This window comes from Sebastes umbrosus, chromosome 5, assembly GCF_015220745.1.
Source record: "Sebastes umbrosus isolate fSebUmb1 chromosome 5, fSebUmb1.pri, whole genome shotgun sequence".
NCBI classification, from domain to species: Eukaryota; Metazoa; Chordata; class Actinopteri; order Perciformes; family Sebastidae; genus Sebastes; species Sebastes umbrosus.
In genome coordinates this window covers 25,031,303-25,049,337 of record NC_051273.1, presented here as the reverse complement: position 1 = coordinate 25,049,337, position 18,035 = coordinate 25,031,303, and the positions used below count along the sequence as shown (strand labels likewise).

Sequence of the window (18,035 nt, the reverse complement as noted above, 5' to 3'; positions counted from 1 at the left end):
GTTTAAAGGGAGGGGTCACATCCAATAGAGGCTTAAAGGTCAAGTCCTATTCTTCACAAAAACATGAAGCGTGAGATATAATGCATTACACTGAACACGCAGCCTCTGATAACATTATGGAACACTTCTATCTGCAGCTCAGACATAATACTGCAGATATTTCATGGTTTCTTTTCCTGTGAAAGCTGTTTATATCCTGACGGTTCCCGTTTCACTAGAAACCCCGCGGCGTTTTTAGGATTCCAGCTGTATTTGTCAGCGTGCTGTTGCGTCAGCAAGCTGTTGCATCAGCAGCTCCACTGACCTGCAGCCAAACCACAGCTGTTAAATTCCTCTCAGCCAGGGTAATGAACATTTTCACCTGTGTGCTAAAAACTGAGGCACTTGAAGCCAGAGTGTGTTTTGTCTCACTTGTACTCGTGGCTGTGAGTGGTGATGACATGGTCGGAGGTGTTCCTCAGCTGGTGGCCCATGAAGCTCCAGGAGAACGTGTGCGGCTTCGGATAAGCCTCCATCTCAACGTTTAGGGGCAAATTCTCGCCTGAACGGACATGGATGGTTTCGTTGATTGTGGGTTTTACGTTGATGAATCCTTTTTCTGAAAAAAAAAAAGGAAATGAGATATTGTTACACAGATTTGCAGAAGTAAAATTTGTCTATATTTATTGGAGTCAAACTGATTTTGGTGGTGTGTTGTGTCAACAAGCTTATGAAGACTTCACAGTCCAAAGAGAGGGGGCAGAAACAACGATCCACATGTGTACATGTAAAGCAAAAGTTTGACTTGTTGGGATATACGCTTATTTACGACAGCATAGTAAGATTATTGTAGGTAAAGAATAATAATTACTCTGAGATTAAAGTCATACATTTATGAGAAAAAAACTTTTTCTAAGATTGAAGTGGCAAATTTACGAGAAAAAAGAAACACAAATTTGCAAGATTATACAGTTGTAAATTTCTTTCTTTTTACCTACAATGGCCCTAATACGCCATCATACTTATTCACGAAGTAAGACGAGAAGATCAATACCTTTCTTATACTGTATGTATCAATCTTCTCACCTAACTCTGCAAGAAGGCAAAAAAGTGTATTTCCTAAAATGTAAGATAGATTAAAGTCATAAATTTACAAGAAAAAAACTTGGATATTCTCTGAGATTAAAGCGGCAAATTTACGACAAAAAAACTCACAAATTTGCGAGATTATTTTTTCAAAAATTTACGATAAAAAAGTTTTCTTTTTTTTTACCTACAATACACCATCGTACTTATTCACGAGGTTAGATGAGAAGATCAATACCTCTGCAAGAACTAACGCTGCAAGAAAGCAAATAAGTGTCTTTCCTAAAATTTCAATATTGTTGCTGTCGGTAATTTTGTGAGGAGAGAAATAAAATATCAAGAAATTTAAGAACGATTGATTGACAGGTAACGCTTTCAGCTTTAACTAAAGGCAAACCTCTTCTTGTACTCACCATAAACATCGAGCCACACTGACTGCGAGCTGACCCCTCTCTCATTCTTAGCTTCACACTGGTACCGCCCAACGTCCTGAGGTCCGACCGCCACGGTGTGCAATGTGGCGCTGCGCACGTGAGTGAAGTTCTCCGTCAGGATACGCGAAGCTGTGTCAACCTTTGTTGGTTGCTGTGGATACCAGACGGCACCCTGTCAACGCCCAGAGATCTCTAGAGATTAACCCTGTCTGCATGTCTATCCTTGCCAAGCACACAGATACTGACACAGACACACAACCGCCTGCATGCTGGTACACACACACACACACACACATACACACGCGTACGCACGGTAGTCCACATGCTACACACGCCACGCCAAGATCCTGAAGCTTAGACAGTGTGAACTTTGACCCCTTTCATTCTCGTTCATAAGAAGAAACAACCACTGATACCAGGTGCACAGGAACAAAACCTCTCAGTAAAATTAAATCAATTTTGGAAATAGTTGAATCTAAATTTAAAATAATACACAAAACAAATATTAAAGTTTTCTTGTGTGGGACGCTTAAAGGTGCAACGTGTAAAATCTGGCCAAAATTTTAGTTTAAATAGATTCAACAGACATTATCAACAGAAGAGGTTACAGCGTTGACATTATGTCAAAGACGTCTGTGTAGATATCTACTGAAATGAGCTAACCAGCTAGCCCCGGCGCGTCCTATCTTGAAATACCACTTGTACCTCGAGAGTAATACCTATTGTAGCTTTTGTACCAACGGCTATATTGTCCGATCTGCCCTCAGTCCAGGAAGAAGAAGTAGAGCTGCCTCGAGGGTTTGTCAATAATACATCCATGGTTGGTGTGCATTTAATAGTTTGTTTATAGGATTAAACTGGATTAAATTAAACCCTCGCCTCGTCCTCACCTGCCGCCGGGAGGCTGCTTCGCCGGTCAGTCGTTAGTATCGTCAGTCCTGCTAGTCAGTGAAGTTAACGTCAACCATGACTGTTTCCTAACCCGAAGTGGTTGTGTTGCCTAAACCTAACATTCTCTGAAAACGGAAGTTTATTTTGAAAGGACACTATGCATGTAATGGCCGTATATTGACACTCCTGGTTGGCCTACAAAAATACATCATCCCTGGAGCACTCTGTTATGACCGGCTCTCAGAGTTTCAGCAGTTTGGTTGAATTTTGTGTATTCTTGCCCTGCTGTTAGTTAGTAGTTGGCTTCAGTAGAGGTGAAATGCTGGCCCCTATTTCTTTACACGTTGCATCTTTAAATCCCATCGATTGTGACGGCTTAACTGGGACCTTAATTAGTTATCATTATGTGTCATAAAAATGATAACTAAATGCACATAAAAGGTGATTTATACAGATGTTTTTCCAATGGATTCAGAGAATAACACTGGTGGTCAGCTGGTATTTAGTGGTTGACTCTTCTCTCACATTTAAGCCAAACATCAGTTTGAACTTATTAAAGCCCATTTAATGAATACAAGACAACACTCAATGTGCAGTAGTTGAATCTTCCACCAACAGAACAGCACAAAGCAAAGAAAAGGCAGAAAAGTGTCTCACCGAGCCGGGCGGGGTGACCCACTTTAGTGTGATTTCTCCGTTGACGTTGGTGGTGTTGCAGGTGAGGGAGAGACTCTCGTCCCGGGTGAGAATCACTCGTTTGGTCGCCTGCATCTCGATCACGGGAGGAGCAACCGCGACTGAAAGGAAATCAAATGTGATTGAATTTTCAACCTTTGCTTGTGAAGCAACAACACACACGCATGCACATTTACGCCACTTTACCTGGTTTTACTGTCAGGGAGTAGTCATGTGATCGGACGCTGTCTCCACTGAGTCTTCCCGAGCACACATAGCAACCTTCGTAGGCCTTTTGTGTGTTGTGGATGACGATGCCTTGCTCCAGGCTCGCAGTATACTGGAGACCAGAGGCCAGCGCTCTACCGGAGCACGTTTCCAGGCGCAGGTTGTCCAGACTTGGATCGGTTGCCAGGCAGGAGATGGAAGCATTGTCTCCCACACGAGTGAGAATGCTGAACACCATTGATTTTCTGAAAGGATTGTCAGGATCTGCCAAAAAATGGAGGCGTCAGAGCTGCAAAACGGGGCCGCACACTGAGGTGTTGAAACTTTAGTCTGTGATGATGTGCCATGATACAACAATGCTGCACTAATATACGCTATTGTCCCACCGCTATGTTGTAACTTTGACTTCTTGCCATATGATTAATAGGAATTACTTGTTCTATCGTGTGTTTGGCTTGCTGGTAAATAGGACGGATGATGACGAGCATATTTGACACACTTTCCTTTGCACTGACACTCTTTTCTTTACACTTGAAAGTGTTTTCATGAAATCAAACTCCAACTCACAAAGCCAGGTTTCCATCAAACACTAGCGCAAAATTTGGCTGAATTTCCATGAAAATCTGTAAAAGAAAATGTGCACATTTCCATTCGACACCTTTCTGCAAATATTAGGAATCAATATATCAAGATAAATAGCTGGTGGTGCTAATTCTCTAATCAGAGATGATGCAAATAATGTGTTTGTTTCACATATTCATATTCGTCTTTCCATCGGTTTGCGCATATCTGATGTTTTCGTCTGCTGTGACTTTTTGTCTACCCAGTTAATGTATCCTCATAGAAGTTGTTCCTAATTTTTCATGTGTTTTCCTGTACAGCAACACGTGTCAATTTTCACTCGTTACAGGCGTACAGTCCTTTCAAAATAAAAATCCATCTTCACAAGAAACAACTTGGTTAGGTTTAGGAAAAGATGGTGGTTTGTTTTTAGACCCACCTATCCACCGAGTTTGTCGCTCTTTATACTTCTTGGTTCATGATTACAACAACATACAAATTGATTTTGTGGGGTATAAACGAATTACAGTGCATTACTTTTCGTAGGTATAGCTATGAACGGTGGGTGAGAACAGCCTGACCCAGTGGAGGACAGAAGACGTGACATTCCTGCCAATGATTTCCCAGTTTTCCACTGATCCGCAGGTAGCAGTAATGCACCAACAAAGACAGTGACAAAGAAGTAAGCAGTCTTCTTCGTCACTGTCTTTGTTGGCGCATTACTGCCACCTGCGGATCAGTGGTATACTGATAAACAACATAGTGAGTTATTAAGTGAACATGTAAAACGATTTCACAAGGTTGAGCTACGTTTTGAGCATATTATTCAGCAAGTTACGCAGTGAAATAACAAGTAAACTTTACGCACAACTTGCTAATTCTACAGGCTTCCCTAAATTCAATGAGATATTTTTTGTCAAACTTAAAAAAAATGTGCCAACAAAGACGGTAACGAAGAAGACCATTAGCTAGTAAACATAAATGTAAACTAGAGCAGCTTGTCTTTTAATCACAGTCACTCGATTCATGTTTATTATTCAACAGAATCAATGTTGGCAGTTGGATCCCCGGCTCCTCCTATCTGCATGTTAAAGTGACCTTGAGCGAGACACTGAACCCCAAGTTGCTCCTGATGGTAGGGCTAGCGCATTGCACGGCGCCTCCGCCACCATCGGTGTGTGAATGAGTTGTATGAGAGGCAAATTATAAAGCTCTTTGTCCGTTAAGGTAGAAAGACGCTATATAAATGCAGTCCATTTACCATTTACTATTTAAAATACTCTGATTTATGAGAAAAGAAAAACATTCAAAGTGTTTGTTAGCCCTCAAGGATACCCATAGTGTAACGATAACATAAGATAAGATAAGATAAGATACGCCTTTATTGATCCCCAGAAGTGAAACTCCACAGGGCGCCTTTACGTCTCATGCTTCACATGTCATGATTTATTCAAGAAGTGCATTTTGTTGTATTTTATTTACAATCAGGTGGATGGAAATGCACTCACTAATAACAGCCTCACTGTTAAACGTTCAGTCTCTCGCCACTGTATCATTGCTGCAATGCAAACGGACCATTTCCTGCTGCTGCTTCACATTAAGAGCGTTCAACTGTGAAGCGGTCACAAGAAATGTAATGCATCTGAGCACTGAACGCAATCATTCATCAGAATGCGTCTGCAGAAAGAAAACAGCGGTCATTTCTGACAGCAGATCACAACATCGTGGGTTTGTTTAAATACTGTAAACAGAAACACCAGCTGCTCTTCAGCCACGACCATCTTCAAATTTAACAGGCAGAAAGATATCTCTACCCGACAGAGGAAAAGAGTTGTAAAAGCGTGAAATGTCCAATCATATTAATCAAATTCTGATATCTCTTCATACATCTGAGCGTCTCATCTGAACAGTAGTTGCATCTTATTGTGAGGATTGTGGAGTGAATGATCAGCACATGATACAAGCCTGCAGCGATGGCAGCGGGCCATAAAGGAGATGTGGAGTCACATCGAGGTGGAAATACAGTAAAACTCAGTCATGCACTTAGATAAATAGTTTTCTACTGTACCTGTCCGGGGCAAAGCTACGACCACCTTTCTCTGCGAGCAAGCACACCTACACACACACTGCAGCGAGTACTCTGCAGTTTGATTTCACTTCTCTCACCACATGACCTCAAACACGTGTAAAACACTCAACAAGCGTTGACAGATATGTCCAGCTACCTTTCACGAAGACGTAGATGGAAGTTTTCTCCCTGGTGCTCTCCTCCAGGCAGATGTAGCGGCCCATGTGGACGGGCTGAGCCCTGGAGATGTGCAGCGTGGACATCCCGGTGACCTTTTTCTCTCCCCGCACCTTCAGCCGGTCCTCCCGCTGCCACTGCATCTCCTTCTCGCCCTGGCAACGCAGCTCGAAGGGCGTGGCGAGCGGGACGACAAGGTGGGGTCCGACGGGGGAGACGGTGGGCCTGGTGTTGCCTGTAAAGGGATGGAGAGGGAAGTCAACGGCATGGCAAAAAACAAGCAAATTTGTGTTATTTATGTGTCACAAAGTAATCCCATTTTAACCAGACATCATGCATGATCATCGCCACATTACTGATATCTATGTTCACTCAGGAAGATAAATTTGAATATCCTGTATTCTGGTGACTTTTAAAGAATGAAAAAAACTAAATAATAAGTATTCTGTGCGCTTTAAACCCCCTTTTTTAATATTTCTAATGGCTTGCACCGCGCCACGGCGGCTTATCGCTGCATCAAGCAAAGCCCAACTTCGAGTGCTACACAAACCATGTTGTGTCGCGAGCATCTCTTCCAACGACATTAGGCGTATCTATATTTTTGTCCATGTGGAAACAGTAAGGCTCATGCACGCTGAGCAGTGCCAGAAACAGGTTGAGATAATGAAAAAGGAAAACAAATATGTGTGAACATTTGCCATAAATCGGGAGAAATACAGGAGAATTGTGACTCCGGGAGGAAACCGGGAGTTGTTATTATTATTTGAAAAGTTCAGTAATGCTACAGGAGTGAAATCATTGTGAAGTCAAAGTGTGTCAACACTTACAGTCGCACAAGATTCAACCCCTTACTATTACACCCTCTTTTTTAGGGGGGTGCAGGGGTTCTTTAGGGGGAGATAGCAGATCAACAGTAGATGTCACATAGAAGTGGTGTACATCATCTGAAAGCTGGGAACCTGAAGATTAATTTGAGATGCAGCTCAGCACTGTGTTTCAAGTTGTTCTAGTCATAAATCAGAAATAAACATGAATTAATTAATTAATTAAAATAAATTGTGAAAGTGTATCAGAGCTTAGAACATGATGATATGACATTTCCGTGTTCTATTTTGACTTATAAGTTATTGCAGCATTTTTTGGGTTGATACCATTTGTTACACAGATTTGGTGCTAAATTAAAAAGAAATGTACCACTCGAGAATTGATAAAAATGATCAATAATCCCTCCAAAATACCACATTAAGATACCAAGATCTTGAGGAACACCATAGAAAAAGCCATGCTGTGATTTGGGATCAAAAACTTTTTGACATTTGGAGATTTCTGCAGGAATTGTCATTTTTCGGCGATTAGATGGCGAGCACTTCTATTGTGTAAACTGCTCAGAAATCCCAAAATATTGTCAATCTAGCTAGGAAAGCCATCCATCCTCTGAATGCTCTAGGTCTTTAGTCTGATCCATCCATCCTCTGAATGCTCTAGGTCTCTAGTCTGATCCACCCATCCTCTGAATGCTCTAGGTCTGTAGTCTGATCCATCCATCCTCTGAATGCTCTAGGTCTCTAGTCTGATCCACCCATCCTCTGAATGCTCTAGGTCTGTAGTCTGATCCACCCATCCTCTGAATGCTCTAGGTCTGTAGTCTGATCCATCCATCCTCTGAATGCTCTAGGTCTGTAGTCTGATCCATCCATCCTCTGAATGCTCTAGGTCTGTAGTCTGATCCATCCATCCTCTGAATGCTCTAGGTCTGTAGTCTGATCCATCCATCCTCTGAATGCTCTAGGTCTGTAGTCTGATCCATCCATCCTCTGAATGCTCTAGGTCTCTAGTCTGATCCATCCATCCTCTGAATGCTCTAGGTCTGTAGTCTGATCCATCATCCTCTGAATGCTCTAGGTCTGTAGTCTGATCCATCCATCCTCTGAATGCTCTAGGTCTGTAGTCTGATCCATCCATCCTCTGAATGCTCTAGGTCTGTAGTCTGATCCATCCATCCTCTGAATGCTCTAGGTCTCTAGTCTGTGGCTGTAAAGTTTCATGAGGCTGAAATTATCCTAGAGGTCACCACAGGTCATTTTATACAGTGAGGTCAAAAAATGGTCTCACTACAATGAAATGTCTCCTATGGGGACTAACATCAACACACATGAATACAGTTGGGCTCATTGGATCCACAAGAGTCTCAGCTTTACAGTGATACCCAATTTATGGAATTCAAGACTGTTTAGGGACCCCAGTATGCAGAAATATTCAAACTAACCATTTTTAGAATAGGAGAAAATAACAAATTTATACTGCATTCAAAAAACTGCATGTGATTATCATAAAGTGGGCATGTCTGTAAAGAGGAGACTCGTGTACCCATAGTACCCATTTTCATTCTCATATCTGGAGGTCAGAGGTCAAGGGACCCCTTTGAAAATGGCCATGACAGTCCTCACAAATATTTAGCGTAAATTGGGTTCTTACCGACAATAGCTTGAAAACTGAGCCTGCAACAACCTCTGTAAAACAGAATAGCTGCCGGGACCGCCGGCTCAATCCCTGATCCAAAAGTGAATAACAGGATTTCTACTGGCTCTCATTTCCAAATTGATTGGTAGTTTTTTTCTCACAGTGCTGACAACACATATATATTGGATAAGTCAAAGTTAAAGTAGTGGTTCCCAACCGATAATGGCTTGTGAGCCCTCAGCACGTGGTTATAGCTTGGAAAGCTGTGAGCAGTTCAAAGAGTTGATATAAACGGTTGTTTTCACAAGTAAAAAGCAAAAAATAGAGCTTGAATAATCTTGTGACCCTTCACATTTATCTTGGGACCCCTGGGGGTGTCTGAACCACTGTGTTAAAGGTTTGTCTCCATCAGTAATGTTTATGAAAGCCGGAGTAACAAAAATATGATTACTTTGATCATTTGAGAAACAGAAACTTTCTTAGTTTTCATCCGCAACTCCGACTTTAACGATATATGTGACAGACTGAGCTTTTAAATTGTGACCATCATCATAAAGCAGGTAAAGAGACTCGGTGTGACAGCAGGGATTGAACCCTCGGCCTCTTGACATTGGGGAAGCGAATGAGTTTATTAAGGCTGTCCTGAATACCCTAGCAATATCCGTCTGAGAATAACTCATAATAATTAATGTTGAATATGAATAATAAACAAGGCAAAAGTGAGCTTGGCTCAAAAAAAGGTTTTGCTCTTTTGAAACTAATGGAACGAGTTCTACTCCGGAAACGAAATTGAAGTCGGAAAAAAATCCACGTTTATGGCCAAAATGTAAAAAATTTTGGGCACCCTGGACTTTTAAACCCCAAAAGGCACAACTAGACCCCACTGTCAACCATCACACCAAATTTGAAGTTCCTAAGTAAAATAGTCTCCGAGGTCTGCTCCGGAAATGAAAGTGTGACACGCGAACGGATGGAAGGACAGATAAACGGAGGACGGACACGCGGAGCGCTATATACCCCCGACTATGTTGTATAATAATGTTGTGGGATTATTCCATATTTCATGGGCTATTTGGGAATTTATACTTTTCTTACTTATATATAAAAAACAAAAAACAAAGCACTCGAATACTGATTTGGAGGTCGATTACCATGGCAACGGTCGAAGCAATTGGGTCAGCCCCAGAGTTTATGTTGCATGAGAGACCATCACCATGGTGGGGTAATATTTCTATTGAAGCCACCTGTGAAAAACTCCGCAGGATTGTGAAACACATGGCTGGACTACGGACCGGTCCAGTGGGGCCGGTGCTCCGGGGCCTCGTACTGCCAGGAAGCGCCCCACAGTTTGAGCCTCTCCGTGCTTAAAGCGTGACCACTAGGCTCCTCAGAGCATCCATCAAGCGTAACACCTGGGCTAACTTACTGTACACTCAGTGAATGCTTGAAACGAGAGCCTCTCAGAGAGAATAGTGCTCTACCACTGAGCCACTGGTTGGTACGCTATTCAATGTATTAATATGCAGAAGGTCAAAACCGGACTCTATAATTTAGAGACTCAACAAGAGAGTCCTCGTGAGCATGCATTCTTATACGACAGTGGCAAGAAAAAACTCCCCTTTAACGGGTAGAAACCGTGAACTTGAGCTACAATATGCTGTGCTTAAACAAAGCTGATTTAGACCAACCTATATTTTCATCTTCTAAACTTTTGACAAATACAACTACTTGAGAAGTAAAAGATAAGTATGTGGACAAAAACAGGGCTGTTAAATCAACAAAACTAAGCTTCACCAAAATATTTTTAGATTAACCTTATCCCCCAAAGCTGACCTAAAACTTAAGATATTGGCAGTAAACATATGTGGAACGTTGTGTCTGTACAGTATGAAGGAAAGTACAGTACAGAGATGGCATTTGATTTGTTAGGGATGTTAATAATTAACCGTTTAACCGGCATTAAGAACTTTAACCGATTAACGCTATCCGTTAAACGGTTAAAAATAAATATTAATAATTAATTAAAAGGAGAAAAGCTGTTCCAACTTAAGAGAGTCTGAGACGGAGTTACAGATACAGGAAGTCGGCTCCGGTCTTGAGGTGTTGTAGCCTCATAGCATTTATTCACCGACAAACAAACTGTACACACACTGTCTGCTACAGCTACATTCACAGCTGTTATGCCACCGACAAACCCACACTCACCGCCGCCACACACACACACACGGTCTGTCGGACACTCGCTAAAGTTACGCCTCACTGACAGAGCGTATGTGTGCGGCTACGGCGAGCACGAAGCCTTCGGCAGCGCTACAGCTGCTAACGTAGCACAATCGCTTAAGTTACGCCGAGCGACAGAGTATCTTTACGCCGGGCAGACAACACTCTGTGTTCGAGTAGTTTGGCCAATTCAGCCCAAAACGGGTGTTACCGCCTTTGTTTCAACTTTTGTGTGCGTCCATTGAACTGTACATGACTATGGAGTATATATAGTGTTGTTATAGTTATAGTCATGCTAATTAGGCCCACTTAAGAGCAATTGAGTGTCTGCTATGCTAGTTTCCACCTGCCTGTTCTCAATGTTACTGCAGTCAACGCGCCTCTGTTCTGTCATTACCTGTTGTAAACTTGTTATATTACTGTATTCATATTCAGTCTGTAAGTTTAGTCAGGTAATATGCCCATAAGTTAGTTTTTTGTTGTACGTACAGTGTGTAGTCATGATAGCCCACTTGTGGGTTGTATAACTAATATCCTATTAGTTAATTGTTGCCTAGCTGCCAGTTATTCCCTTTTAATTGGATGATTTAGTGTAGGTAGGTAGCTGGTACTGTTGTGGCATCATGGTCCACCTTGTGGCAGTGCTGTACATAGCGGCACATGTCATTTAGTTCTTTAAAGTGCCTGTGTTTAATGGTTTCTATTTGTTTTATTCCTCTTTTTCAGAAACACATAGACACTCACAAATACCCTTATATTCAATAAGAGAAACCACGTAGGTAATACTGTACACCCTGTCACGCCAAACTCTGCAATAAAGTTTTTCAAATTAGCATCTGTACTTTGTGTCTTTCAGTCACGTAGACGAGAGCTGGTTGAAGCTGCTGCTCAGGCTCCAGCAAACAGCCCCCCTCCCAGACTTCCTATGCTGCCCTGAAAGAGCAGATGGACCAGCAAAGAGTCCGGCTGGGTCCGGGAGAAAGAAAAAAAATTCTGAAGGCTCTACAGTCAGAGAGAGCCCTTCGAAAAGAAGCTCAGGCGGAGAGGAAGAGCAAGGAGAAGAAGGAGGAGCAGCAAAGAGACTCCCAGTGATCCGGTGCAGATGCTGAGAAGAACCCCACTGGACTCTGAAAACCCAAACATTACTGCTGGCCACAGAAGATGCTGCCCTGAAGACCAGATTGGAGGAAAGCTGCAAGACTGTAAAGTCAAATCAGCCAGATGGAGGAGGATTGGCGTAACAAATTGAGGCCATCGGAGAAGCAAAGCATTGATCTTCAAGTACTTGTCCTGAAAACTGACAAGGACAGAAGGAAAAGAAGGAGGCAGAAAGGAGGATAGGGAGAAGAGAGGGGAGTAAACATCCCTTATCTCCTCCTAACCCAGTGTATGAGCACAACAGAGTCCCCAGTAGCGTGAGCAGCCACGGTGTTGCATGTAGTGTCGCGGACATGCAGCCACTTTCCCAGTAAAAGTCCGCCGCCACCATCACCACCACCTCATCATTTAGTTTAGTTTAGCAGGTTGTCAGCTGTTTGTCTGCCCAGTGTAACGATACTCTGTCGCCCGGCGTAACTTTAGCGACTGTCCGACAAAACGTGTGTTTGTGCTACGTTAGCAGCTGTAGCGCTGCCGGAGGCTTCGTGCTTCCTGTAGCCACATACATACGCTCTGTCAGCGCGGCGTAACTTTAGCGAGTAGCCGACAGACCGTGTGTGGGGTTTTGTCGCAGGCGTTATAGCTGTGAACGTAGCTGTAGCAGACAGTGTGTGTACAAATTATTTTGTCGCTGAATAAATGCTACGGGCATGTCTTGATAAACCTCACAGTGAAGGTGTCAATAGATAAGTAATATAAAAATGTCTAATGATTCTTGATTACAAATATTCAGATCACTCAGGAATAGATTTTAAATATTAATATCTATTTACAGACTAGAAGCCTGATTCTCCTTTACAATAATTCACAACATGTCTGGTCGGCAAACTCATTAAAATATTCAATAATTACGATCAGTGTATATGATGATATATAGCTGGCTACTGTTTCCCACTGGTTGGCTACTCCAGACCCTTTTGGAAAGACCTTATAAGGGGCTCAAAAAATAAAAACCAGGGTACAGAGAGAACAAAAAAATGAAAAGATCAGAGAGGCAACGGCCAAAGAAAAGTGTGAAGAAGCAGCAGGTATGGTACAAAGATGAGGAGCTAGGCAGACTTGCAAATAAAATCCGCTGTAGTGCTCAGTCTTAATGCTGGAGTGAAGATGCTGGTATCATATGAAACTAGACGACCCGAAATCAGGGTGGATGAGGGGCCCAGTTTTGGAAAGTCTGTTCCCTTGCCCATAATTCCTAATGGCTGGCCTGACAGCGACCAATACAAAATATATATATATATCATGATAAAACTTGTGGCCATATCGTTTACTGTCACATGATACAATATTCACCAACAAGTCAGTTCATTCTGCATAACAGGACAGTTTTGAATGGCATCAAGTCTTTTGTTATTTGACTTTATCTATCCCAGTCCATTGGGTACTCGGTTCCAGTCCTGGCATGGACCAAGTACAGAGTGTGGACTGGTAGGCTGGAAAGGTGCCAGTTCGCCCTTGAGCAAGCCCCTTAAAACTGCTTCGGGCGCTTGTATAGTAGCTGCTCCTACTATACTAGGATGCAGTAGTTAAATGTCACTGTGTACAATGTGCGACAATGAAAATGATTTTACAGGAGCCCCAAGAGACATGTGCCCAGAGGCCTCATCCAGCTCTGTAACAAGGTGCTGCTGACCTCCATCCTCACATCCCTCCTTTGGTGCTATAAATAAATAAATAAATCTCAAATATTAAATCAATTATTCTCCCATTCCCACATTATTCACTTCAATAAACTTTAGAAACGTGTAAAAGGGTGTGGTGTCACGACAGCAAACTGGTTGAATCACAGGACAGCAAAATATCTTTGCATATAAATGTGTCTGTTTGGAGATTCTTGGTGTTTGCAGAGCCGCCTGTGCGTAAATATTTGGCCAACAACTGTGGAATTTAACATCCATGTTTGGTTATCACAAACAGGGCAGGAAGGAGATAAAAAAGAGGATCTACAAGTTCTTCATTTGATGTATTATTTAAATAATTTTGACTAAGTAACAAATTACCCCAATATTTACCTCAAAATGTATCGGAAATTAATTTATTATAAACATGATTTAAAATTGATATGCTAAAATAGCATATAATCGTTAAAAAGCGGCTGTGCACTACTCTTCATCGGACGTGGAAAACCAAAACTAATAGAAGACACTTCTGATCAGACACAAGTGTCTGTTCTCACCAACACAAATGAACACAATTTTTGGAAGAGTAATGCAAAACAGCACTTTACTATGGACATAAATCCACTTTTCTCTGCTGCTAAACACAACTGCAAATTGGGTGTATGACTGCAAATTGTATGAAATTGTGTTTGAAACGTTTACTTATTTTATTCTTCTATTGTTATTTTTAGAAAAATTACAGGGTAAGAGTGAATTAGGTTTGGATTGAATTAGGTTTATGTAAAAACGTGCTCAAGGCAAACATTCATTGCATGCTGCATGTGTTGCATCACATGACAGAAGAGGCGAGCCTGTGCACACACTATGCGTGAGGATGTGGCAGTCATTCAAATTCCCCTGATGATACCGACATGGCGTGAGCATCAACGAGCCTCCCACGAGCGTGTCAAGCTGTCGATCAGATGGGAAAAACACGGGGGCAGAAAATAGAGCCGGTCCACCTGATCTGCTGCCGCCCTGAGCTGCTGCTGCTGCAGGAAGGAGGTCTGCAGACGCTCCGAGCGCAGCTGCGCAGAAAGGAGCGCAAAGTTAGAAACAGCAACACTTTGTGGTGCACCGCTTGTTTCGGTAAAAGGATGAGGGTTTGTGCGTGCACCAACAGGCTTCCATAAATTTCCGAGCCAAGTCTGGGAAAGTCCCAAAAGATAAAAAAAAAAAAAGCTGAAGCATATTGTTTTATGCTGAATGCAGTACCTGTGAGGGTTTCTGGACAATATTTGTCATTGTTTTGTGTTGTTAATTGATTTACAATAATAAAGATATACATACATTTGAGTAAAGCAGCATATTTGTCCACTCCCATGTTGATAAGAGTATTAAATACTTGACAAATTTCCCTTTAAGGTAAATTTTGAACAGATAAAAAAAATGTGTGATTAGTTTGGGATTAGTCCCAAAAGATAAGAAAAAAAGCTGACTCGCATATGAACTAAACAACCATTCAAATTAATAAAAAACCCTCAAATCAAACCAGAACAAGACTACTTTGTGTATAAAACAAAGCGTAACAATACAATTAAGGATATTCAGAAGAGGACGCCAGGAAATAATAGAAGCAATGTGTTTCCAAAAAAGAAATTCAGATGTCAGAGCAACAACATCAGCAAACAGAGTGAAACACAGGAGAGGTAAAGGTATACAAAAATTATAAAAACAATAATAGAGATATAAAAGATACAGAGTGAATGTGTGCAGTCTGTCAATAAATAAATGTAATATGTGCATATGTGCAGTCTATAAAGTGGTATATAGGATGTATAGTGTAAAGTAAGTGTAAAGTGCGCCAGTGGTTAGAGTACAAGATGGTTGCAGATAGTGCATGTTAAAAGGCAGATAGTGCATGTTTAAAGGCAGATAGTGCATGTTTAGAGGTAGAAAGTGCATGTTTAAAGGCAGATAGTGCATGTTTAAAGGCAGATAGTGCATGTTTAGAGGTAGAAAGTGCATGTTTAAAGGCAGATAGTGCATGTTTAGATGTAGAAAGTGCATGTTAAAAGGTAGATAGTGCATGTTCAAAGGCAGATAATGCATGTTTAAAGGTAGAAAATACATGTTTAAAGGCAGATAATGCATGTTTAAAGGCAGATAGTGCATGTTTAAAGGCAGATAGTGCATGTTAAAAGGCAGATAATGCATGTTTAAAGGTAGAAAGTACATGTTTAAAGGCAGATAATGCATGTTTAGAGGTAGAAAGTGCATGTTAAAAGGTAGATAGTGCATGTTTAAAGGCAGATAGTGCATGTTTAAAGTTCTTAAAGTCCTCATAGTTCTCATATGGGGGTCAGGTCTTGGTTGTGGATCCTGATGCCCTGATGGCTACCAGCATGAAGGACTGTTGCAGGCGCTTTGTGTTTTGCTCCAATACAATTACAGATACTCAGAAGAGGACGCCAGGAAATAATAGAAGCAATGTGTTTCCAAAAAAGCGCAATGAAACCACCAAAAAAGTGCTTTAATAAAAGTCACACGTGATAATATTTATCCAACAAAGTGAGAAATTGCATAACCAGTTTGTGGAGGTTTTGCATACTTCCCAGGGACAACCAGGAGCTGCCTCTAGATTTCCATAATGACGGTTATATGTGGAGGAAAAACCGCATGAACCTGTCGTCGAGCACAAACACGATCAGAACAGTCTCAGTGTGCATTACTCAGCATCCTACACTGTAACATTTTGTCCTGTAGATTAACAGTAAAATACTGGCAGCAGGGTTGCTGGTAGTTTACAGTTAATTTACAGTAATCAACTGGTTGCAGCATGGTTGCAGCAGCAGTGGCTTACTGTAAATTTAATTTGATTACTGTTATAATACAATGTACTAAAACACTGTATAGTGCTGTATTTTATTGAATGTAGTCAATACAATAATGTTTTTTCTAAATTAGCAATGGAATTTCACCATAAGCCCAAAATACAGTGTACTTTACCTCCAAGTTTGATTACTTTGTTAATGCTTCTGAATAAATAAAACATGCATTATTAAAGTAGCCTCGCAGATCATCAGCTAAAAGTGTCCTCTTTCCTCATCAGGTTGCACTGACTTCAGATCTCATTGCACCAGAACAAAGAAAAGTGTGCACAAATGCACGGAGAAGGAGCATGCATGGATTATCTTTTACCTCACTGTGCGCTAAAGGGAGCTGAGAGATAGATAGTCGACTGTGTGTTGTTCCAAACAGCAACAAGTTTCGTGCGTAAAGGCGCATCAGATCTTACCTGGATGGAAGGTTAAGTGTAAAAACACAGCCAGCAGTATCCAGTGGTATTCCATAGTGATTATTCCATGGGTCTCGCTGTGAAGGTGAGCCAGTGCCTCTCTGGTTTAAGGTCTCTCTACTACTCTACTCGTTGTGTGAAGTTGACTGTGATAAGAGGCGCAACTTACAAGTCTTTAAAGGCACAGATGCTCAGTTCAGCTCGAGCTCGCAACAGCAGCAGCCGTCGCTTGTCTGCAAACATTTCTGTTTCTCCTGCAGCGATACAGATCCACCAGGTATCTGTACTGTGGCTCACTGTGGCGTCACAACAACATGTTTATAGAGAGCCAGCGGTGGTGGAGCCTATTACTCATCACGCTATACGCATGGAGAGAGGGAGGTGTCTGGGACCTGTTGTCTCTCAGAGAGACAGAGAGAGCGAGACAAAGTCCAGCTCTGCTTTTGTCTTTTTCATCTGTTATGATAAACCATACATGTGTTGTGAAAAACATGCACATGTCCTCTCCAAGGAGACAATAACTCATCCAGTATTTTTATTTTATTTATTTATTTATTTGCACATATATATAAAACTGCACAAAATCCAGTCAATGAAAAAAAAACAAGAAATGTGTTAGGAGAGGTCAAGAGAGAGAGAGAGAGAGAGAGAGAGAGAGAGAGAGACAAAGTCCAACACTGCTTTTGTCTTTTTCATCTGTTATGATAAACCATACAAGATTCAAGATTTGCACCTATATATATAAGTACATTGGAATTCTGAGCAGTTTACACCGAGTCAGCTTTAAGAAAAGAAAAAAGGTAGAAAAGACACTACAAGGTAATTACAGTACAAAATAAGTAGCACATTCAACTCAACACAATGAATAAATAAATCATTAAAATATAAAACGCCCTCAGTGTAGTCAATAAATAAACTAAACTACCCTCTGCATAGGAACGATACCCCCAAAATAGAAATATACAGTAAATAAATAAATACTTCCAAAAATGAATGCAAAAATAAATAAATAAATGCAAAAATAAATAAATTAATACATTTAAAAATGTATAAAAATAAATTCACAAATAAATAATTAAAATATAAAACGCACTCAGTGTAGTCAATAAATAAACTAAACTACCCTCTGCATAGGAACGATACCCCAGAATACAAATATACAGTATATATATATAGGCTCCATGACCATGTTAAAAGAACTT

At 41.2% G+C, this 18,035-nt stretch overlaps 1 protein-coding gene across 2 annotated transcripts in view; it reads right to left on the bottom strand.

Annotated features, from left to right (window-relative positions):
• The window catches only part of kita (KIT proto-oncogene, receptor tyrosine kinase a), a 35,339-nt gene extending 18,205 nt beyond the window's left edge, over nt 1–17,134 (bottom strand). The window contains exons 1-6 of one of the 2 annotated variants that reach the window (XM_037771218.1): nt 16,834–17,134; nt 6,080–6,334; nt 3,273–3,557; nt 3,048–3,187; nt 1,479–1,671; nt 412–598 (exon numbers count right to left, since the gene is read on the bottom strand). In XM_037771218.1, coding sequence (XP_037627146.1) covers nt 412–598; nt 1,479–1,671; nt 3,048–3,187; nt 3,273–3,557; nt 6,080–6,334; nt 16,834–16,888 — 1,115 coding nt within the window. In that variant the 5' untranslated portion in view covers nt 16,889–17,134. The remainder of the gene's footprint in view (nt 1–411; nt 599–1,478; nt 1,672–3,047; nt 3,188–3,272; nt 3,558–6,079; nt 6,335–16,833) is intronic. The other variant, XM_037771219.1, reaches the window with a different exon arrangement.
• Between the last annotated feature and the right edge of the window lie 901 nt (nt 17,135–18,035).